General features: G+C 31.2%; 6 protein-coding genes across 6 annotated transcripts; 5 read left to right on the top strand and 1 right to left on the bottom strand.

Moving 5' to 3' along the window:
* Positions 1-1,072: 1,072 nt before the first annotated feature.
* On the top strand, positions 1,073-1,674 carry LOC128396257 (eukaryotic translation initiation factor 3 subunit L-like; the record flags this gene model as incomplete). Its single annotated transcript, XM_053356813.1, has 1 exon — positions 1,073-1,674. A coding segment is annotated over one exon (390 nt), but the record flags the coding sequence as incomplete, so codon positions are not given.
* LOC128396078 (40S ribosomal protein S26-like) lies at positions 1,443-2,257 on the bottom strand. Its single transcript, XM_053356600.1, has 3 exons — positions 2,111-2,257; positions 1,793-1,970; positions 1,443-1,711 (listed from the first exon to the last, which is right to left on the bottom strand). Exons 1-3 carry the CDS (start codon positions 2,111-2,113, stop codon positions 1,533-1,535), a joined length of 360 nt encoding a protein of 119 aa, XP_053212575.1. The 5' UTR covers positions 2,114-2,257; the 3' UTR covers positions 1,443-1,532.
* A 49-nt stretch (positions 2,258-2,306) lies between these two features.
* LOC128396076 (eukaryotic translation initiation factor 3 subunit L-like) lies at positions 2,307-4,501 on the top strand. Its single transcript, XM_053356598.1, has 3 exons — positions 2,307-2,486; positions 2,608-3,629; positions 3,733-4,501. The coding sequence occupies exons 1-3, from the start codon at positions 2,448-2,450 to the stop codon at positions 4,388-4,390; spliced, it is 1,719 nt and encodes a 572-aa protein (XP_053212573.1). The 5' UTR covers positions 2,307-2,447; the 3' UTR covers positions 4,391-4,501.
* Positions 4,502-4,913: 412 nt separating this feature from the next.
* LOC128396066 (splicing factor 1-like) lies at positions 4,914-7,536 on the top strand. The gene is made up of 7 exons (XM_053356584.1): positions 4,914-5,215; positions 5,382-5,457; positions 5,596-5,748; positions 5,835-5,955; positions 6,031-6,183; positions 6,256-6,979; positions 7,060-7,536. The coding sequence occupies exons 1-7, from the start codon at positions 5,092-5,094 to the stop codon at positions 7,311-7,313; spliced, it is 1,605 nt and encodes a 534-aa protein (XP_053212559.1). The 5' UTR covers positions 4,914-5,091; the 3' UTR covers positions 7,314-7,536.
* A 141-nt stretch (positions 7,537-7,677) lies between these two features.
* Positions 7,678-16,496, top strand: LOC128396067 (uncharacterized). Its single transcript, XM_053356586.1, has 3 exons — positions 7,678-8,075; positions 14,317-14,535; positions 16,035-16,496. Exons 1-3 carry the CDS (start codon positions 8,030-8,032, stop codon positions 16,250-16,252), a joined length of 483 nt encoding a protein of 160 aa, XP_053212561.1. The 5' UTR covers positions 7,678-8,029; the 3' UTR covers positions 16,253-16,496.
* A 2,907-nt stretch (positions 16,497-19,403) lies between these two features.
* LOC128396219 (FERM and PDZ domain-containing protein 4-like) lies at positions 19,404-22,795 on the top strand. The gene is given in 5 exon segments (XM_053356774.1): positions 19,404-19,599; positions 19,989-20,162; positions 20,164-21,674; positions 22,083-22,103; positions 22,382-22,795. Coding segments are annotated over 5 exon segments (2,043 nt in total). The 5' UTR covers positions 19,404-19,573; the 3' UTR covers positions 22,693-22,795.
* Positions 22,796-23,890: the final 1,095 nt, after the last annotated feature.

Here is a 23,890-nt window from a genome sequence, read left to right as displayed (position 1 = left end):
ACAAACAATTGCGAATTTCAAAACCAAAGTAAAGAGAAATCAAAAAAAAGTATAACTAAAAAGTTCCTGGTCTTGGATAAACCTCCAGATATCTACAACATATCACAATTATTCAAAGAAAAAAAATCAACATTTAGTTCATCATTTTGCTGATCATCACCAAAATGAGCTGAATAGGAAAATGATGATGATGCTCTTATATCACCTGTTCAATTTCATATGATCTACATTCATATTAATGGGCTCACCTGACACAAATTATATATTCATGTGAATATCTTGATTCCCATTGATGAAAATGATGATGATTCAAATCATCTACAGAACCATCAATAGTTTGAACAACATTTACAGGGTGCGAACAAAGGAAAATTCATCTTCTTCTTTATTCATCTGATGCATTTTCTTTCATCATGTTGACTCATGAATTACCTGGTTTGTTGTTCCTCTTATTTTGTTATGTCATTCAGATTAACTTTTAATATATTATCATGTTACCTTGCATGTTGCCCACTTGTTCATCTGCAAACTGACCCATGTCTTCATCTTCATCTTCATCTTCATCAGTCTCTCCCAATTCCTCCTACATATCATGAAATATTTATGTAAATGATGATATTCTCATTCTGACTCTCAAGACTGAATTGGGAACAAAAAACAACAGAAAATTTCACAAAAATGATAATCAAACAAATCAAAAAGTTGAGATGCTTTTTGTTATTCAAAAGGATGAAGATGAGAAGGAAAAGATGAAGGTTAACTGTGGATGGTGATGATGATCAATTTATCCATGTAAGAGATTCTCATTAAATTTGTTTTCACTGAATCGAGCACAAGCTTGTAATCGACTCATTGCCGCTCAACTAAAGGTCATTTTGTACCAATGCCGAAATTTAGGAAAAGTGAAAAATTTTCATGACAAATTATTCAGTAAACTCTTCATACTCTACCTTGTCTCCCACTCTTCATCTGGGGGGATGAAAACTATTCGAACCTTTTGTAATATTTTATCGTATTTAAAAGAGGTCAAATTTATCAATAATTTAGGTAACTATTAAATTCTGTTGTGAAAATTTATCGACAATATCAATCGCTCAATATTTGTCTTGTTCTACATCCACAGCGAATTGATGAAAGTATTCTGTCAGTATTACAAGAGAAATTTGGTGATTCGATGAGTAAAATGCAACGAGCTGATTTGAAAGAGTTCGAGGCTGCATTTAGATTCGCTTGTCCTAAATTCTTATCTCCTGTTGTTACAATTGTAGAACCTGATATATCAGGTGAGACTCCAGTTCGAATTGACCCATGGAATCAGCAACTTCGTGTATTCATGGATGAAATTTCTCAACAAATTCAAACTTTGATTATAAGAAGTTACCTTAAGCTTTACACCACGATGCCTATGGCAAAATTGGCCGCTTTCCTAGACACTTTAAGAGTATTTTTCAAATTGAAATAACAATTCAAATTTAATCGCTATATGATTGAAGTTACATTCGTCTCAAAACGATTGTGATAATTAGCAAAATTTACTTGGCGGCTCTTGGTGCTCCGCCACCTTCTCGCACTTGTGGCTTGGCTCCAGTGAATCGAGGTGGTGGGGTTCTTATTTTTCTGTCTTCTTTGGATCGATTTCGAACAATTTTAGAGTGAATCGCACAAGAAACGCAGTAGTAAATCTTTGCATACAATTTAGGTAATGGATAAGCTGGAAAAAAAAGAGAGAGAGAATGTAACATGAATAACGGAAAATAAATTGAGCATATTGACGCTTAATATTGACACTTACTCTCATAAACTGAAGCATCAGTTATATCTCTAACAGCAGCAGCTTCGACAATATTTCTAACTACGAATTTTTTAATAGCTTTATCCTTTGGAACACATCGAGCACAATTGTCACATCTAACTGGGTTGACATGTCCTCGTCCATGCTTAGATCGGCCATTGTTTCTCCGTTTACAAGTCTAACATAACATCACCACGAGAGAAAACCAAGAGACAAAGAGAGAGAGACAGAGAAGCAGAAAGAAAAAGAAAACCACAAAAAGATGAGTAAATTGGGCAAATAAAAAGACAAAAAGTGAACACAGATAAGACCACTTACCATTTTGAATAGAATAAGATATTAATTTACTTTTGATAAATCAAATTAACTGAATTAAATTACAATTAACACACAAAATTCATCAAAATTTACTGTTGTTGTTTCTAATTGAGTATGTCAAGAATTCCGTTTCCGCTTCGTATGACCGAACCGGAAATCAGGGACCTTCTCCTAATTATGAATGGTCGAAACTCCATCTGGTGGAAAAGTTTTGTCTCATCAACATTAATTGTAGAAATTAAATTGTTGTTGTTGTTTTAAATCTCAAATTAATTGTGATTTTTGAATTGATTTTTTTAATTGTTTATCGGCGGAAACGAACGTTTTGTAAATCAACATGAGCCGTGATTATGGTTATGATTATGATTATGGAAATGTAAGTAAATCGGTTGATTCATTTTGATTCTATTCTTTTGGAATATTTTTCCACGTTATTGGTTTGGTTTGTGGATCTTTTTTCCTATTAGGTTTAATGGTTTTTCTCTTTTCTATCTTAGGATTATGGTTATGGTTATGGATTACATTCTGGTGATCCAAGGCAAGATTTAGAGTATGAGAAAAATTATATGGGCTCTGGTGGTGGTGGAGGCGGTGGAGCTTCAATGGCCGGTGGCGGATCTGGATTCAATGTTCCTGATGTTGTTCATGAATTTCTTTTGAGATTGTACAAAGCAATTACTGAGAGAAATGTTTTCGAGATTCATAATCTTTATGAGAATACATTTCTTCAATTGACTGAGACTTATTATAAAGAGAGACCCTGGCCAACTGAAGGTGAAGTTGTTCATGTTGTTGGTGAAAGGGAACATTTTAAAACTTTCATCATCTTCTATAAGGAATTGTATTTCCGTCACATTTATGCCAAATGTCAGCCAACAATTGAACAACGATTTGAATCATATGCCAATTATTGTGCTCTTTTCAATCTATTGTTGAATGATGAAGAACCTGTTCCCTTGGAGTTACCCAATCAATGGTTATGGGATATTATCGATGAGTTTATCTATCAGTTTCAATCTTTCTCGCTTTATCGTATGAAAGCAAATGCTGGTAAACTTTCTGAATATGAAGTGGAACAATTAAAGATTAATGTTGCCATTTGGAATGTGCACTCGGTTTTAAACGTGTTACATTGTCTTGTTGATAAATCAAAGATCAATGAACAATTAAAGGAATACAATGCTGGCCGAGATCCTGATTTGGTTGCCGATGAATTTGGTCGTCAAACTATTTATAAAATGCTTGGTTATTTCTCTTTGATTGGACTTCTTCGATTACATTCATTGCTTGGAGATTATTATCAAGCAATTAAAGTTGTCGAAAATATTGATCTCCATCGACAACCTTTACAAAATCTTTCTGTTGCTCGAGTTTTAGCTTGTCAAACAACAACTTTCTATTATGTTGGATTCGCTTACATGATGATGCGAAGATATGCCGATGCGATTCGAACCTTTTGTAATATTCTATCATATTTACAAAGAACTTTACAAAGAGGTCAAATTTATCAACAATTTAGGTAACTAACCAAATTCTGTTGTGAAAACTAGTCGACATTATCAATCCTTTTTTCCATCAGTATAACTAATCATCTGTTTTTTTTTCTTGTTTTCTTGGAACAGAACTTTTCAAATGGATTTAATTGATAAACAAACCGATCAAATGTACGCATCGCTTAATATTTGTCTCGTTCTACATCCACAGAGAATTGATGAAAGTATTCTGTCAGTATTACAAGAGAAATTTGGTGATTCGATGAGTAAAATGCAACGAGCTGATTTGAAAGAGTTCGAGGCTGCATTTAGATTCGCTTGTCCTAAATTCTTATCTCCTGTTGTTACAATTGTAGAACCTGATATATCAGGTGAGACTCCAGTTCGAATTGACCCATGGAATCAGCAACTTCGTGTATTCATGGATGAAATTTCTCAACAAATTCAAACTTTGATTATAAGAAGTTACCTTAAGCTTTACACCACGATGCCTATGGCAAAATTGGCCGCTTTCCTAGACACTGACGAGGACACTTTAAGAGTACAATTACTCTGTTTCAAGCATAAAATGCGTAATCTTGTTTGGAATCGAAATCAAGGAAATTCTGGTCTAGAAGGAGATTTCGAATCAGGTTCTGATGTAGATTTTTACATAGACAAAGATATGATTCTTGTCGCTGATACAAAAGTTGCTCGTCGATATGGAGAATACTTTTTACGACAAATCCATAAATTTGAAGAGCTTTATCGAATAGCAAGTTCTATCCAACGAACCACCTCAATCTAATTATAATAACCATTTATAATTAACTCCAAAAATTCAAACTTTACTTTGGATAAACAACTAAATTAAAAGTGTTTCAATTTCTAATGCTAAGAGAAGAAGAAAAAAATAAAACAATTAAAATTTTCCACCAACAAAACGACACAAACTCAAAAAAATATCTAAAAAACCACAACCATTAAAAACCCAAATCAGTTCGAACTCGATTAAAACAACAATTAACCAATTAATCGTTGATTTATTAATTCCAATAAATCCAATTTCGAACAATTAAAATTTCAAAATTAAACAAATGACATGAAACATTAAAAGAATACCAATCAATAGTTAATCTTTTTCTTTTCCAATAAAATCCCAAACATACTCTCTTATGCTTCTCTAAATAACAATTAGAAGTTAATTAAATTAATTGTATTTCCAAATTGTTCAATTAGTCGAATTGTAATTAGAATTTGAGATATTTGTAGTTGGCGCTTTTCGCTGTCACCACAATCTAAACGACTGGTTACCGAGGTGTTGCTAAGCTCGATTGGTCTGAACAACAGCATTTCTTTAATTGTTTACCTTAATCAATCTGTTGCAAACAATTAAGTTAATTGAGTTTAATTTTTAATTCCAATGGGTTTTTAAGAGTATTTGGTGTGAGGCTAATTAGCGGTCATCTTGCGGCATCCAAATCTCGCTCAGTTTACTTTGTATTATCTATGGAAAGTTCGAATAAAAGGAGAAAGAAAAGCCGCTGGGGTGGTGATGATAAGGTTGTTATTCCAGGCTTACCTACTAATTTACCTGTCAATTTATCTAGTGAACAGGAAAGAATATACCTTTGTAAGTCTTGTTTCGATAATTTATGATGTGTGTCATTGAGATTTCTCATGTAGACAAATTGTGTTCTCTTCTTCCATCTCTCTGTTTCCTTTTTTTCCTGTTTGATGGGTTCATGTTTCTCTCAACTGTGATTAATTTGTTGGTTTTTTTCTCATTGCTTTTGCAGTACAATTACAGATAGAAGACTTGACACGAAGATTGAGAACAGGAGATTTGGAAATTCCTACGAATCCAGAAGAAAGGTAATAATATTGTTCGATTTGTGAATTCGCAACATTGGTTCTCCTGTCAACATTTCCATAAAAACCTTCGCTCACAACATTTACCTCGTGCTTTCACTATTTTGACATTTAACTGCTATTGCTTTTACTTGATTGCAGATCACCATCACCTGAGCCCATTTATAACAATGAAGGTAAACGTCTGAATACTCGGGAATTTAGAACACGGAAAAAGTTGGAAGATGAGAGACATAACCTAATTCAGGAGATGGTCCTAATTAACCCTTCATTCAAACCACCATCTGATTACAAGTATGTTTCATACTTTTCTTTTTGCGAATTAACTTGGAAATTTGTTTAGTACTAATTGTCTCATTTATCTTTTCTTATATCCATAGACCACCACAACAAAAAATTAGCGAAAAAGTTTTAATTCCACAAGAAGAATATCCAGAAATTAATTTTGTAGGACTTTTAATCGGTCCCAGAGGAAATACTTTGAAAGGAATGGAAAAAGATGTAAGTAACTCATCTTTACCAGAATAACTCGAAACTTTATCCTTTATGATTAAATTTTGTTCTTTTTCCTTACAGTCTGGCGCTAAAATAATTATTCGTGGCAAAGGATCTGTAAAAGAGGGGAAAATTGGTCGGAAAGATGGTCAACCCATGCCGGGTGAAGATGAACCGCTTCATGCTTTTGTAACTGCGAGCACTCATGAATCGGTTCTAAAAGCTGTCCAAAAGGTAATCATATACTCATGATTTTCCAAAGTTTAATCAACTAATTTTCTTGTAATGGTTCCACTTTTTACTTAGATAAAAGATGTAATTCGCCAAGGAATTGAAGTCCCAGAAAACCAGAACGATTTACGAAAGAATCAGCTTCGTGAACTCGCTTTATTAAATGGAACCTTAAGAGAAACTGATGGACCAAAATGTTTTAATTGTGGCTCATCGGCTCATCGTAGTTGGCAATGTCCAGACAAACCAAATGTTACCAATAATGTGATTTGTAGCAATTGTGGTGCCAAAGGACACATTTCAAAAGATTGTAAAGAAAAGAAACTTCCACAAAATGCAAATTCTTCTAAAATAGATGAGGAATATTTGTCTCTTATGGCCGAATTAGGAGAAGGTCCACGTCCACCAAAAATGAATCATTCCTCGGGTGGTGTCGGTGGTAATAGTAGTTTAGGTGGATCAGGTCCAAATTTTAGTGGACCTGGAGGTCCTCCAAGAGCGATCACCGCTGGCACCGGGCCAAGAGACTCACATGGCCCATCTCAATCACAATCTCACCATCCTGGTAATCCACATCATTCAAACGTTCAACAAAATGGCTCCTGGTCTAGAAATGATAATCAATCAGTGGTACAACCGCCTTATTGGCAATCAACTCAAAATCAAACGGCTTATGGCTACGGTTCTTCTGCTGGTGTTTCCCCTTCTACCGCTTATCCTCAAATGCCCGCTGTTGATTCATATTCTTACATGTACTCCCAAGCCCAAACAGCCAATTCGAATCCTTGGTTACAACAAGGTTAGTTAATTATCCACCATTTTCCATCTTGATTGTATCTTAATTGTATTTTCTTTCTTTTCCTTGTTTAATGTCCTTAGGATGGTCGCAAAATGCCAACATGACTGTAGTTCCATCTCCACCTCCTCCACCTCCACCTCCTGATGGACAAAGAACACCAACAACCCCAACAAACTCAACATCTTGGATGGGCTATATGAACATGGCTGGAGTCTCATCGATCGGATTAAATGCACCTCCACCTCCACCTCCTCCTCCAAGTGTCCCTACAATACCCGCTGGTCTCTATGTAGCACCGCCTCCACCTCCACCACCACCACCTCCACCCAGTTAATAGTTTCATATTATTAACTATTCTAATTCTACTTTTTTTTCAACTTATGATCTTCTTTTTTTGGATCAAACTTGATTTATTATTCATTTATTTTATTTATCATGAAATAAGTGACCTATTACGGCCGTCATAATATGACTGAACGCCTTCTAGTGGCACCACCATTGAGCGGTCATATCACATAACAACCGCTCAGACAGAGGAAGAGAGAGAGAGAGAGTGAGCACTTTGTAAGCATCCATTCTGAGTTTAACTAAAAAACAAATTGTTCATCTGTCTAAATTATTGAATAATTTCAATTCCTGTAAAGAGCAAACAAAACCATAAAAGGAAAAAAGTAAAAAAATCAAAAACCCAAAGTTAGTGAGATTCGTGATCGAGCTGAATGGAGGTTATAATAGAGAACAAGCCGATTGAAGCCGATTCTCTAAGCCAAGAAAGAGAGAAAAAAAGACAAGCAAGAGAAGAGAGAGAAGAGAAAGAGAAAGATGATGAGAAAGCCAAAGTGGGAGGGAATGATAAAAGAAAGAAAAGAAATTGTGAAATTACCTTTACATTTACTATATACGAGTAGAAGAGCTCATGTTTTTCAGCATTAACTCCGGGTAAATTTGTTGATTACTTTTCTCTTCTCATCTTATATTTGATTCCTTGTGCTCAACTGTATAATTGTTACATAACTGTTATTACCTTAAGAGACTCTTAACCAACTATAAATGAATACCCTGAAAGTAATTGTCTTATTGATCGAACTCTCAACTGGTAAGTGATAAGTTTACCTTTTCTTTTTTCATTCATTCATTTCTATTGATACATTTTCCATGCGAAAGACAATAAAAGTATCTCCACCCTCTTGTTTTCTCACAATTTGTCTCTTATCAACCGATCAATGGGTTATCCCCACACCTCGAATTGAAAGCGGCCTCAATGTCCTCTTATACTCGACTGTATGAATAGTACAAATAGAAAACTATTTTCTTTTGTTTTGAAGAAACATTTTCATTGATAAAATAATCTTTGGGTTGGGTAGAGAGGAGAAAGTGAATGAAATTTGAAGAGACAATTTTTACTTCTCTCCTCCATTAGAACTTAATTATTGATGAAATTTTTTCCTTTTTTCGATAATCATCAAGCAATTTCTTTTTTCTTTTCGAGAATATTTACAATTTTATCCAATTTTTTTCTCTCTCTCTCTGGTTGATAAACATTTCTTCATTTTCAGTCTTTTCATTGGAGTGTTGGGATTGCAAGTCTAACATAAATGCTGCTTGTAGTGATCCATTTTATCCGGAACCTTTTGCAAAAATGAACTGCTCAGCTAATCCTAAATACGAGATGCTCAAGAAAATGTATGGCAATAGGACAACTCAATTGTGCCGGAAAATAATAGAAAAAAGTAATTTAATATCGCACATAATCAATAATCAATGATGAAACTTAATTACACTCATAGAGAGAAAGGGAGAAATTGATGTTGATTCAATTTGATCTGTTGATCTTTTCATAATTTCATCACTTATGGTATAAAGTGCTGAGTATTTTTTTATTATTTTCATTGAGAAAACAAAGATAATTCCTGAAAATGAATTTGGAACAACTGAATCATCATCATCATCATGAGGCCTAAACTGTTAACAATACAAAAAATAGTTAAGCTTTGATAAGCTCGAACCTGTTTTCTGCTTTGCTTGTATTAGTTTTAAATATATGATTATCTTCATGATGATAATCAATAATATTTTAAAGGTAACAAATTGTATTGTTCATCCTGATAGTTTGGTGTATTGAGTTGTGTGTATTAACCCAAATCTAAATGATTATCATGAGAAAGTGAAGGTGACTCTTTCCAATCAAATTTAATGATAATCATTGTTAATTCACTAAACTAAATCATGTAAATTGAATAATTGATTAACATTTCAACTTTTCTCTCTAATTCTCATTGAGTGTGATTATGAGTTTTTCGCCTCTTTCGGTGATTTTCGTTGATTTTCCTCAATTAATCAGTCAATTGATCGTTTAATTTGATCAACTTTTCGAACGATTAATTGATCAATTAAATTGAACACTCGACGAAAGTCACCGAGAAAAGTTTCATCATTGTAACTATTCAACTAACAATTAACTTTTCTTTAATCTCTTTCTGTTTCTTTCTTTGCCATTTCTATTGATAACTAACTCGCTGATACTAATTAACGCCATTTAACTTAATTAGTTGACAAAGAGGTCAGAGTTATTCGTACTTGTGGCTATTTAGAGGATCCAAATGCTGTCGCTGGAAAATGTACCAATCGAGTTGGTTCCGGAGGACTTTCAGTTGTCTCCTGTCATTGTGCAACTGATTCTTGTAATGCTTCATCACAATTAACTAATTCAATGGTCCAAACATCATTTTTAATAGTCGCCATTTTAATTCTCACTTCAGCTTTCTCTTAGAGCTGCGAAACACTCACACGTACACATATCACCAAACGATTTCCAACCCACACCATGATTCCTCCCATGCTGCTGAATAATGTTCATCGTCTCATTTTGCTGAATTTCCTCCATCTCATTCCTTTGCATTCCAACTCTTCACAAACACATATTTCCAAAGATAATTGTCAAGTAATAATCATGATAATTACTCGGCGTGACTCAATTACGCCTTCCAAATATTCATCACAATCTTAAGATGCGATCATCCCTTTGATTGTTATGAATATTTACCAACTTTTTTTCGTTCGACTTTCCATCTTTTCCCTGTTCTCTTTTTTCAAGTTTTCTAATTCTGATCACATGGAAAACAAATTGAGTGATTTCATGATGAGAATCAGAATGAAGTAAATCTCAGAAAAGAGACAATAACAACAATAAGATCTAATCAACAGTCAAACAATTAAGGGACCAAAGAATTATCTTACTGTTTAACAGTTAATTTGGTGACAATTAGAAAAGATGAAAAAAGAGAAATGTAAACTCACCCTCAGGCCAATTCGTAACCAAGAAAAACTCAAACACTACCGAAGGGTCACAAAATAAATCTAAACAATTCACTAATTGTTTAAATAACTTTTTAATTCTAAATCTAAATGATACATATTCAATATATTTGCTAAATATTTTTGCTGTTTCATCATAAACTCATTCCAATCATCTAATCCCCTTTATCCACAACTAATCCTAATCCTGGAGATTATCATTCCCGAAATATTAATCGACAAACCTTAAACCCTTCGCACTGATAATATTATTATTTGTGCCTTTTTTTTGAGATTATCACCTAAAGATTTTAATATTTGCACGTTAACCAAATGATCGATTGATTGATTGATTGATTGGTCTTCATTTGGAAAATGATGATGAAGATGAGGATGATTAGCATCATCTCCATGAGCTCTGATTTAGCAAAAATGTTCATCTAATCAAATTACAATTCTCATGATTAACAAACAAAGAGATTGATTAATCAGATAAAACAAAACCTCAAATGTGTTCAACGTATAATTCAGCCAATTATCAATATTATTTATCCAGATGATGATGGAGATGAAATCTAATCCCATTACCTTTCACTTGTCACACCCTTTTCAGTCAATTCTCATTTCCCTCTCTCTCTCTCTCGTTTCTCTTTCTATCTCTTTCTCATGAATCCTGTTTTTGTCAGAATTTGTTGTTTTCTCAAAAGCGGGAAAATGGAAAATTTGATTCACTTGAATTTGTTTTCCAATCAAATTTGTTAATTTCAACAGATTATCAACTTTCAGATTTTCTTCAGCCCAATTGTAACTTCCTCTCATATTACAGAGTTTCCATCTCTTTACATTATTCATCTTGTTCCAGTTGATTCAATCTGAATTCCGGAAGAAGATGATGATGATGAAAGACCAACAAACATGATTATCATTGATGTTTATAAATATTAGTTTATTTTTTCCGTTTTCCTTTAATTTACTGAATCTTTCTCTCTGTTTAATCAACCCAAATTGTATCACCAGTGAATCTCACTTTCTAATTCTGTGTATGCTTAGTATATTTACCATTTAATATCATCACCACTTCCCTTTATCACAATTAATCAACATGAAATGTCCTTGTAATTTTCCTTATATGCAGTTTCAATTGAAATCAGAATTGATTCTTGTTAAATGTTTGTACCCACTTCCTATTAGCTAAATTAGTCACCATTTCCACCACTAATCAGTGTAATCAAATACACACTCAACAAACACCCATTTTGATGATTATCTTCATGGGCTAGTCGATCATTTTTTACACACTATTTTTTTGTCTCTCTCTCTCCCAATCATCATCCTCATCATCATTATCATCATCACGCTGTTTTACCTGTTTCTTTCATCATCACTTTCTCTCTCTCTCTGCCTTCTTTTCCTCTACCTGTTCAAAGCCTCTAGTATATGAAGCTAATTGAAATAACCAAAAATGAGTAGCTAAACACATTGATTTGATATGGTTTAATTTACCACAATCAATTGATTCTGTATTTTCAATTACAATTAAGAGTAAAACAATTTACTCAACTTTATCCCGTTCATTCATCATTTCTCATTATCTCCCATGTGTCTGGTAACTTTTCCTGATTCTTTCATTGGAACTTTTTTTTTCTCCCTCTTCACTTTCAATTGTTTCTTTTTCTATGATATCAATTATCATGATCTTCCTCTTAATTACTCTCATTTTAATTGTGATTAACTTTAATTTCTTTCTATGTGCTTTCCGTTTCACGTTTTGTAATCATTTGTAAATTTGCCAATTCAATTGTAATACAATCAATCAATCAAATAGAGTAAAATTAGCATGAAAATACGGGTTCTTTTCTTTTTCTCCTTAATTGCAATTAATATTTTCTAATTTCTTTTATTCGTAATTGTAATGTCTTCAATTAGATTGGGATCAGTTAATGATGAGATTAGAGATTGTGATTGGTTTTTCTTTGTATTACAATTTGAATTGGTTAATATTGATTGACAATTAATTGGATCACGTAATTTTCATCAATCAGATTTTTTAATTTTCTTTGATTTTTTTGCAAGAAAAAAACAATAATATTAATTTTCACAAATCGATTCAGAGATTTGTTAATCCCTCTCGGTTAATCCGAGAGGATTAATTTAGTCCAAAGGGATTCACACTCCATCCAATCAACACTAACTAATGGATCTAATCAAATTAATTATCTGTATAACACAATAAATTATTATGTAATCAATCACAGTACACCAAATGATGAATATAATCATAATTAATATTAATCAATTTCTAATAATAAGAGAAAATCATTCAAAATCATTTGATCACTAATTCAATCACACGTAACAATCAACTCTCTTGATCTAATTAGAGTATTTTTTTTAGGTACCAATACAATCAACCATCAATTAATTAAGGTTCTAGATCTAAATTATGATACTTATCATGATAACCTTTCAACAATTAACTTTAATTTAGTTGCCGTTTATTTTTTCTTCATCTAATTATCTAATACACCAATCGAATAGCAAAATGGATTAAAACAGAAACGATAATTTGATATTAAATTACTTTAACTACTTATCTAATTTGGATTAATTTACCAAATCGCCTGAGGCTATTAATCCACTACGATCTTTTAATTAGCAACAAATTACCTGAGCTACAATATCTTGATTATAATAACTGATTTACATTAAATGTCGTCATTATCATTAAACAACATGGTTTAAATCACGAATCAAACAAAACAAAAACTTTTTCCCTCTTTCTTAATTGTAAATTTTATGAGTCAATTAAATTTGTTTTCCTCTCACTGATTATGATTTAATTTGATTGAAATTTTCCTATTCTATTGCTGGTAAACAATTAAGATTGCTAATTCCATCAATGAATCATTCATTTGCAATTCTGTTAACCGGTTATATTAATAGTTATCACCTTCTAGGAGTGTTTATTATTAATCACTAATCAAGTTAATCGTTACAATAATTACTGGATTATATTTGATTCTGTTGAAAGGTTAATCTTAAAATTAAACTTTTCTCTTATTAAATCAATTGATTGTTTATTCAAAATCATATTCAGTCACCAACTTTGTTAGTGATTGAAACGTTTCACTAATTGTTGAGAAGTTTAATCAACAATTAGCAAAGGAAATGAATTATCAACTTTTCCTCTCAACGAAATAATTTCCTATTCAATGTTTTCTTCCTTCTTATCATGTTAATTTCATGATAACTTGTTTTCTTCAAGGATCTTGACAATTATCTTTTTCATCATGATGATGAACAAAAATTTCAAAATAAGAAGCAAAAAATTATCAACTCAGAACTTGAATTCTGAAGCCATGAAAATTACTGTTGATTGAATAACAAATTTCCATTGATTTTCATGAGATCTCTTCAATTTCTTGTTCGTATCATCATTTGTCATCCTTTGTCTTATCTTATCTTCCTATCGGATTAATATTAATCATCTCTCATATTAAACTCTAAGTACATGGTAATCATGATTAACTGAAATTGATTTTTTCCGAAATTCATAAAAATAAAAAGTAAAAAAAATCATAGAAAATGTAAAACACAAGAAAAAACAATTAACTTGTAATTGAATATCATTAATTATTGCAGTAAATTTAATCACTATTTTCATATTTAATTGTTCCTTGATTGTTAATCCATTTGAAGAGTGAAAAAAAAACAATTAAACTTTAATTACGATGTAGGTAAGTAAACAATTAGCTAATGATTTAAATTGTTCACAAGCCATATGAATGCTTGAATATTATTGATAAAATTAAATAGCAATTTGATTATTTGGTGGGCTATCAAGTTATCATCATCATCAAGTGAACAACAATTAAATTTAATCCTCTATATGATTAACTTTTCTCATAGACTGAGAATCAATTTTGGTTCTAGTTGGTTTATCATATGTGACTTTCCATGTCAATTTATTAATTGTTACCATAAATTCAATTCCATTGATTAAACTTTCTCTCTGTTGGACTTTTTTTTTCAATTGTTCACAGTTTACAGTCTACGATGTTATACTTGTAATTCAATTGTTGATCCATATTGCACCAATCCCTTCAATCCACCCGATTTTGGACCTCTAGCAATTAAATATACTGCTGATTGTGATGCGACAATTAAAACGATTGTTGATAAAAACGATTCAACCTCAATTGGTGTTGACCGAGTTCCTGGTTTAGGTTATGCTTCAATCTGTCGGAAAACTGTTCAAAAAGGTCTGTGATTAAATCATAATTATCATAGTTAATTGTTGCTTAATTATAATCAAATGTTGGTTAATTATGATTATGCTCAGAATGATGATCATCAAATGTTTGATTGCCTTTTTTACCTTGAGCTTTTTTTAGCAATTCAACAACAATTAAAATAATAAGTGTTAACCTAACGGTTTTAATAGGAGTATGTGATTAACTTAATTGTTTTAATCATGTTAATTGTAATCAAAATTACGTGAATGGTATATTATTATCATTACCTTGTTAGTGTCCTTCAAATTTTTTTTTAATTAAATTATCATCATGATGATTATTCATCATTTGTCCAGGTAAATTTCATAATCAATCATTACTCAATTGATTGGAATATAAAATTCAGATCACAATTGATTATCAAATTTGATTAGCTTTTTTTCTTCATTTTCATCAGTACAATTTAGTTAATTATCTTTCATTTTAGAGATTAACAATCAAAAACAATTAACTGATTCATTTGCGACCCAATGAAATTGAAAAGTTTTCAATCCTCATGCTAATTCAGTCAGTCATTTAATGGTTACAGTTAAATGACAACTGATTTTAGATAATTATCTTGATCAGTTATCTTGATTACCTTGATTGTAACAATTAGTACCAACAATTAAGATAAACAGTTTCACATAAATCATCTAGCTGATTGATAATGATCATTGGAATTGTTAAAAACCAATTCTGAGCTTAATAATCAAATTAACTAACCAATAAGTTGATCATTGGTAAAAATGATCAACTCGATAATCAATATTGTTTCAAGTGATTAAATATTGACATAAACAGTTCACACATTGACATATAAGTGGCTAGTTAAAGGTCACCGAAGACAAACAAATACAATTACAGTAGTTTATTAACACGGATTAATATGGATTCAGATTAATCTCTCTGAGTAAACTGGATTAAGAAACTATTTATATCCAAGTAGTTAGATTTCAATGTAATCATTATGAGAAAGTTAATTTAAGTCTAGTATACATATTGATAGACCTGGAAAGTGATTAAAACTGCACTTTGATCATTGGAGTACTTAAATCAGTTGTATTATATTAAGATATGATGATAACAATTAAGATGAGAGTAAAAAAAGAAACACAATCAAATCAACAATCAAGTTGATTGTGTAAAAAACCAGTACGCATTTACTATAATTGGATAAGTGTAAATCACTCAACACTTACTCGTATCAATATTTACAGTAATAAACAGCAGCTTCATAGCAATTAACACATTGGTGTTAAATTGTTTGTAAACAATTACACAATTTGATAGTAAACAAACTTTTAAATATTTAAAAAAGATCATCAAAATTATGATGAATGTTTTGATTATGAAATGAATACAAAGTTATCACATTTCAGTGTCAAAATCAATCATAATCAATCAAAAAAGGTCAATAATTTGATGCTGTTTTCGCAACAATTAACTTGAAGTTTATTTTTAATTGTTTCTCGTTTAATTTTCAGTTGATGGACAAGAGCGGGTTCATCGTTCCTGTGGTTGGTACAAAGCGGCCTCGGAGACCCCCGGGTGCTATCAGAAAACGGGCTCAATGGGAATCACTCATCAAATTTGTTCATGTCGATCCGATTTCTGTAATGGATCAGTAGATTTCCAGATTAGTTTAATCACCATCTTAATACCAACAATTATCCTGATAATTACAACATTTAGCTTGATTTAGTTAGCATAAGATATTGAACAATTTAAACGTTGATTAAATTACATGTAATTTTCATTTAGCTTAACCAATCAATCCCAGATTATTGTAACTAGAATTGATAATTGTCTATTAAATTACGAGATTGGATTAACATGACGAGAAGACTAAAAAAATTAAAGATTAATTTGATTAATTGTCAACGAACAAACAAAAGCCAATGTATTAACTGCCAAATGATTAAATGATATTTAATATAACTTATTGACTGGAACTAATCTTGTAAATTATCACCATTTAAATTGTTGTGTGTTGATTGTTGCTTCGGTAGCCACTAATGACAATTAAGTAATCATGTTAAATTGTTGTTACCCTGATGTAATAACAAGAAACAATTTAGAAAATGTCAACAATTAGAATGGAGGCCGAATGAAAGAAAAGAGAAACGAAACAAGTTGAATTCTGGTTACATTCCAAGTGACAGTTGAGTATTTTCATGATAATCTAAAGATAGTTAACATGGAGATGATAATGATGATGATGATGATGATGATGATGATAAGAGGAGTCGGGAGTGAATTATGAAAGTAAACAAATGATACAGAAATTGGAAACAATAATTAACCAAACATTTATCAAGTAGATGGCAGGAGAGGTAACAGTTGATTCTAGAAGAAAAGTTCATGATGATGAGCTTTTCATCATTGAGAGAGAGAGAGATGAGAAGGAGGAGTGAGGGGATGAGATTTATACTTCATCTTCCATCATCATCATCATCATCTGATAACATCAGCATTTGTCATGGGTAAAAACGAAGAAGAATAAGATGAAAAGAAGAATATTTTTCTTCGGATGAAATTGATGGCGAAAATGATGAGCATGATGATGACGATGAAGATAAAGATTAAGATGATGATAAGGAAGCTAAATAATTCCAAGTATTCAACAGAACAGGGAATTAAATGACCATGTTACTTGAATTGAATTGAAGATTAAGCTTGCGGAAGAAAATTTGAAGAAGAAAAGTTTTTCTTTCATTGTTTAAAGTTGATTTCTAATCACAATTAAGATGGAAACAGGTTAGTTAAGTTAACATTTATGTCCCATTGACAATAACGATGGTTTTTGCCTACAACAATTTAATAACAATCAACAATGACATTGATTACAATTCTCAAAGTGTGTATTTAGTTCAATCAGTTGACAAACAAATGGAAAAATGTTCACAAATCAACAATTTGATTAATTTGGTTTAATTTCTGTTGGAAGGTTAATTAGAAACGGAAATAAAAAAAACTTTTCTCAATTAAATTTTTCTTAAACGTTGATTGATGGGTTTACTAAATTTACTTGAATGGTTAATGATGGTAATCTAATGACGATTATGATTAACAATCAATGATGAAAATGAATTTCAATTAACAGAATTATCAAGAAAAAAACTGCCATTTAAGTTTCATCAATTTAACAACTTAATTAGTTGGTTATGTAAATAATAATTTATTGATTTTAATCATTTAAAAAGATGATCAGTTTTCAGCCTGGAGGCAATTAACTTACGATTTGATGATAATCAGTTACAATCAATCAAATTTGGTATTGATTATCATCACAAACCCTCATTGATCCTTAACCTTGTCTCATATTGTGAAAATGAATCAACTAATAATAAAGATAAAACTAAATATTGATTAACTTAATGATTAGAAAATTAAATTGTGATTCTGTCAATTGTTCAGTTAAACTGTTCACAACGGGGAAACTCAACCTTGTCATGATAACTAATAGTTAATTGTAATTGTAAATTGTTAATTTCATTGATAAACAATCATCTTTATCCTTTTTTTCATCTCTCATCCTTTTCATGGTGATGATGAGGATGATAATATCTTTTCATATTAATTTACATCATCCTCATTATCATCATCTTCTTCCCGGAAATTTAATTCCTACACAGAATTGATTGGTTCATGTTGATTGTTGTTTAATTCATGGTTCATTAAATTGTTAAATGTTCATAGGTATGAAGTTTAAATAGCCTATTGGTTGTTGATTAAATTGTTTTAATGTTGGTTAAAAAAGGATTGGTTTGCAAACCATAGTTAATTAACTCAACTAAATCACCAACACAACAATTGAACTAATCAAACTCAACCAATCCTAACCAATCCCTAAATCATATTGTAACTGACAATACAATTTGTATCAGTTTAATATCAACTTAATCTATTTTAATTGTTCAACCTAATTGGAGAGGTAAAAAAATTGCAATTAGATTGACGTTTCATGTTTTATTGTTGATCAAAATTAGTGTTTAATGTAATAGTTAATTAAATTAATTCATCTCTTTCTTTTTTTTCAACTGATTAACTTTTATCTTCCTTTCGAATTGATTTACCAGGTGAACGGTAACAATTAAAGTCAATCAGTAAATCAATAAAATCCCTCATCTTTTGATCATTGACAACGAGGTGAATTAGTGAATCTGGTTAACAGAAACATCTAGTTGATTATGAAGATGACAATTAAAAGTTAATTACTCCACCGTCATCGTTATTATCATTTCTCATTAACGTTAATCAGCAATCAGATACAATTAGTTACAGAAAAACAAACAGTTTTTTGAAATATTTCAAATTATCATTAAATCATCATTAATACCCGAGAATAGATTAACTAATTATCATTCTCGAAGTGGAACAATCAACAAATTAGTTTATTGGAAAATTGATTACCAATTGAATAATAGAACCAGAAAAGGAAAACAAAATAATTGCAACACTGAGAGTTGATTTAAATGAGAAAATTGGTTATTTTTTAATTGTCTTAATTACTGGTTAACCAATTTGATTGTTATAATTAAAATTTAGACCAATAATCAATTCAATTTCAAACCTTGGCCTTAAAAACGTATAACAAGTTGACTGATCACAATAACCTGATTCAGAAAACAATAAGCAACAAGTTTTTCAGCCAACCAGCAGTTTCATCACAAGTTGATTAATTAAATGAGTTGACGAAACAATTAAATTGAAAAAGTTTGATCAAAAAAAGAAATGAAAAGAAGTTAACTCATTAGTTGATCGGTGAGCTGCGAGATGTCACTGAAAGAAGAAAAGTAGTGAGAATAGCAAGTCGGTCTATTTGTCGAGCAAACTTGAGAATAGCTGTTGACTTGTATGGTTGAAGTTTCTGAGAGAGAAAGAGAGAGTAAATTTTTTCAACGATTTGATTGTCATTTAATTGCCCAAAATGTGAGAACAATTTTTAATCAACTGATTATTTAATGTGAAATTTAATGTGATTTACGGTTACATTTAAGTTTACTTGTTGTTCATGTAAATAATGAGAGGATTGATGATCCAATCAAGGTAAGAAAATATTAGCAACGATTTTCACCAATTCACCAAATTCTTGTCTTTCTTTTTTTTGCTATCAAGTGAATATCAGTTGTTTCTTTTTCTTCTTAAGTGATTTAATTTTCCATTTTCTCTAATTTTTTGGTGATTACTTTCGTCTCTTTCTATTTACTGTCTTCCTACTTTTCTCTCTTCAACCATCCCTTCGTTATTTCTTTCTTTTCCTCCTTCTTTTCCTGTCATTCACTTGCTATTGAGTTATTTTTTCTTCTCTTCTTCATTTTACTTGATATTTATTCTATTCTAATCATCTCTCTTTTTCTCTTATTTTCTATTTTCTGTTTCATTTTCTTTTCTCCATTTTCTTTCTTTTACCTTTTCTACCTTTCATTCATTTTTAGCACTTTACCAAATCCACGTTTGAAGAAAGACATAACTGCCTCATTAGCCTCAGATGGTAGGATCTATTACATAAACCCTGTAAGCCAAACAACTTCCTGGTTACCACCAATTGATGCTTGGGATGCCGGTGATCCTTGTTTACCCTATGGTTGGGAAATTGCTTGTGACTCAGAGGAAAAATTATTACATCAATCACATTAATAAAACAACTACATATGAAGATCCAAGGAAAGATGAAGATGAAGCACCACCACAGCCAAGAGAAGTTGAATTGCTTCGTGATCCTGATTGTGGATTTGGGTTTGTCGCAGGTTCTGTTAAACCAGTGATAGTTCGTTCTGTCAAAGAAGGTGGGCCTAGTGAAGATAAATTAATACCAGGAGATCAAATACTCAAAATCAATGGTCTTGATGTACTTCAAGCACCTCGAGATGAGGTTATTGATATGGTTAAATCTTGTCAAGACTCAGTTAAGTTGACTGTTTGTCAACCCTATTCAACTCGTAAATCAGCCATTTTAACAGCCGCCAAGAAAGCTAAATTAAAATCTAATTCATCAAGGGTTCGATTTGCTGAAGGAGTTGCTATTAATGGGTCTCCTTTATATTGTCCAACCGCATTTGAATCAGATGTACCCATCATGCCAAATGTGTTGAAGGTTTTCCTGGAAAATGGTCAAACCAAAACGTTTAAATATGACAGTTCCATTACAGTGCAACATGTTCTGAACTCTCTTATAGAGAAACTTGACCTTCGTTGTCCAGAATATTATAGTCTTTGTACGGAACATATTAAATCAATAAGACGGAACAAGTTAACAATTCTAGATCCCAAAGATACTTTATCCAAAATCGCTGCTCGACCTGGTGCTCACAATTTAAGATGTTTATTCAGGATGACCTTTGTGCCAAAAGATACCAATGAGTTATTTAAAAAGGATCCCAATAGTTTTGAATATTTATATGGACAATGTTGCAATGATGTAATTCAGGAAAGATTTACACCCGAATTGAAATATGAAATAGCCTTAAGGTTATGTGCATTACAACTTTATCAACACGCATTAGTCAATGGATTGGTTAATAATCGAGGAAAAGTGAATCTAAAAGCAGTCGAAAAGGAATATGGTTTAGAACCTTTTGTGCCATATTCTTTGGCGGAAACGATGAAACGTAAACAACTTCGAAAGTATCTCATTCATTCCCTTAAACAGAATCGATCCCTGATTCCAACGGGTCAGAAACATTTGACCGAAGGACAAACCAAAATTCATTATCTGACCATCATCAGTGAATTACCCTGTTATGGAGCTAAATTATTCTCAACTATAATCCGTGATTCAACCGCTGATTTAGCATTACTCATATCACCAAAATATGGTATTAGTCATGTTACCCATGGACGTCAATCATCACCGATAACCTTAGCCAAAATAGAGGATGTGACTAGTATTCAAGTAACCAAAGACGATGATCTTAGTTTTACCGTTGAAATACAATTAAAAGGTACTGGTAGTTCAATCGAAACCTCACCGTTACATTTTGCTCTGGACGAGAAAGATGCTGAGGAGTTTACCTTGGTTCTAAAAGGTTATCATCAATTATTAACAAAAACTGGAGATGAAAATGATTCCAAAGAGATTCCCGTCTACTGGGATGTGGGACCTTCATGGTGGACTGATTCAGGTATGATGAATATTATATTCTAAATCACTTTAACTTTCGCTCTCATTTTCATGTTAACTTCTCTTTCTCTTTTTGAATTTCCAAGCAACAAAAGACTGTTATTCAATGAAACCAAGTAAAAATAAAACAGTCAACTATTAATTAGCTTTAATTACAATAGTAAGGTAAAATAATGATCACCGACATTATCAATAAACGTGCTACTTGGATCCAGTACACATCAATAACTATCAACTCTCATATATACAAAAAAATGATAATAATAACGTTATTACTTTATGGATTACAATAGATTACAATTGAATCCAGAAAGAGACGCCGTTAAATTTCAACAATGTATTTGAACATCAAACTGTCAATTCAATTAATTTATTTTCTCTCTCTCTCTCTCTTCAAATGCTATCAAAGATTTAAGTGAATCAATGATTGGTAAGAGTAGGAGCTTAATCATAATAATCGTAATCGTTTTAACCATTTTTCCCTTTCATTTTTTTCTCGCTCGATAGCATGTTTAAATACTATTACTATCATAACTCCAGTTATTTCATTAATATTATTTATATTAAATCACTCCATAGGTTTCTTTATTTAATTTTATTTCCCTTGCAAGGTTTCAATGTGTCATTAGTTAATTGCATGTTCATTTTTATTTGATTTTCGTTATTGTTGTGAATTAATAACTAATATTTAAATATTTTTTTCTTTAGCTCCAAGTTATCATGGTAAACATTTGGTTAGAGTTGCCCCCTGGTCATATCCACAATCAATTGATCCAAATGAATTTCGAATGATTGACTTTTCTCAACCACCGACAACAGCCATGTCATTAAGCCTCGATGAATCTAATTATGACAATGGTTACGAATCTAATAAGGATGACTGTGATTACCTAAGCTCACTAATAATACCACCTCCACCAACAAGTTCACCCTCCTTTAATCAAGAACTAGATGAGATAATTGCGAGATTTTGGAAAGCAACAGATGATGTGAGAAAAGTTTGTAACGAATCTGATTAGTCAATCTTTTTGTCCTATTTCATTTTTTTCTTAATTTTGTGTTTCTTCACACTCATTGAGTAAATTTTATAAACTTTCATCAATAAATAACTTTTTCTCTTAATCTGATTACGTATTCATCAAGTTGATGCCAATCGAAACAAGTCTACAGGTAATTTGTTTATCGTAACAACGAAACAATTTCCTAATTGAAAATCACTTGTTGAATGTGTTAATTGATCTTTTCAAGATCTTTGAGCCTTTGACCGGGTCATTAGATTCCACCTTAAGGTTATAATAATTTTCTATGGTCAAAAGAATCGCGAAAATTGACCAGCAATTAATTTGGTGTTTGAAAAACAGAGAAAATTATGAAACATCTAATCAAGTTGATCATTAAGTTATTAATCATCGCAACAATTAAAGTATTACAGTAACAAAGTTAATAGTGAAACTCATGTTTCCTCAATTAGATACACTATTTAGTTAATTATGATTTAAATTGTTGTTAACCAATTATGTTAACCCAAAAGTAATCAACTTTATATAACTCAAATTGCATTTGCTACTTGATTTTATTTGATTTGCATTCCCGATCATCTCAATTACAATTAACTTAACCAATAGCACAATCAATTTAAATGGCGATAATCAAATATCTCATGTGATTGTTTCTCATGATTACAATTTAAATTGTTAATTGTTTTGTTTACTTGGTCTGGGTTAATCTTAAATTGTTAATCGATAATAATTATTGACAATCAATTGTTTTTTACTTGTTTTATGTCAACTGTTGATCCTTTTTTTTGTTGTCATGATTAAATTGATGTTCATTCATCAGTCAACAAGGACAATTGTTTATTGTAAATTGTTATAATAATATTAATCATCGTAACAATTAACACATACCTTTCTAGTTGAATTAGATGTTCAATCATGTTATTAGAAACTTGTAACAATCAACAATCAACAAATACCAAAAGCTCATTAATGGTAATCAATTTGATGAAATTTTCATCATTTCAATAGTTTTCACATGAAAATCAATTGAAAAAAAGATCAATAAACTTATCAGATTAATCAAATTAATTTACAAGCTTCAAGTTTCCTAATTGATTTATATTGATTGTTTATATTAATAGTTTGATTACTTGTTTATTTGTGACTCGTAAAGATTTACAATTAGTGTTAATTTGATCTGGACTAATCAATTATCCTC

Source organism: Panonychus citri, unplaced genomic scaffold, assembly GCF_014898815.1.
Source record: "Panonychus citri isolate SS breed McGregor unplaced genomic scaffold, ASM1489881v1 Contig00143, whole genome shotgun sequence".
Taxonomy (NCBI): Eukaryota; Metazoa; Arthropoda; class Arachnida; order Trombidiformes; family Tetranychidae; genus Panonychus; species Panonychus citri.
This window is presented reverse-complemented; position numbering and strand designations above follow the sequence as displayed.

Excerpts from the sequence above, each read along its gene's own strand:
- LOC128396066 (XM_053356584.1), top strand. The coding sequence starts at position 5,092 with ATGGAAAGTTCGAATAAAAGGAGAAAGAAAAGCCGCTGGGGTGGTGAT. Across the intron at positions 5,216-5,381 it reads ACAGGAAAGAATATACCTTT|TACAATTACAGATAGAAGAC; the intron begins GTAAGTCTTGTT and ends TTGCTTTTGCAG. Across the intron at positions 5,749-5,834 it reads AAACCACCATCTGATTACAA|ACCACCACAACAAAAAATTA; the intron begins GTATGTTTCATA and ends TTATATCCATAG.
- LOC128396067 (XM_053356586.1), top strand. The coding sequence starts at position 8,030 with ATGAATACCCTGAAAGTAATTGTCTTATTGATCGAACTCTCAACTG. Across the intron at positions 8,076-14,316 it reads ATTGATCGAACTCTCAACTG|TTTACAGTCTACGATGTTAT; the intron begins GTAAGTGATAAG and ends AATTGTTCACAG. Across the intron at positions 14,536-16,034 it reads TCGGAAAACTGTTCAAAAAG|TTGATGGACAAGAGCGGGTT; the intron begins GTCTGTGATTAA and ends TTTAATTTTCAG.
- LOC128396076 (XM_053356598.1), top strand. The coding sequence starts at position 2,448 with ATGAGCCGTGATTATGGTTATGATTATGATTATGGAAAT. Across the intron at positions 2,487-2,607 it reads ATGATTATGATTATGGAAAT|GATTATGGTTATGGTTATGG; the intron begins GTAAGTAAATCG and ends TTTCTATCTTAG. Across the intron at positions 3,630-3,732 it reads CAAATTTATCAACAATTTAG|AACTTTTCAAATGGATTTAA; the intron begins GTAACTAACCAA and ends TTCTTGGAACAG.
- LOC128396078 (XM_053356600.1), bottom strand. Across the intron at positions 1,712-1,792 it reads TGATGCTTCAGTTTATGAGA|CTTATCCATTACCTAAATTG; the intron begins GTAAGTGTCAAT and ends TTTTTTTTCCAG.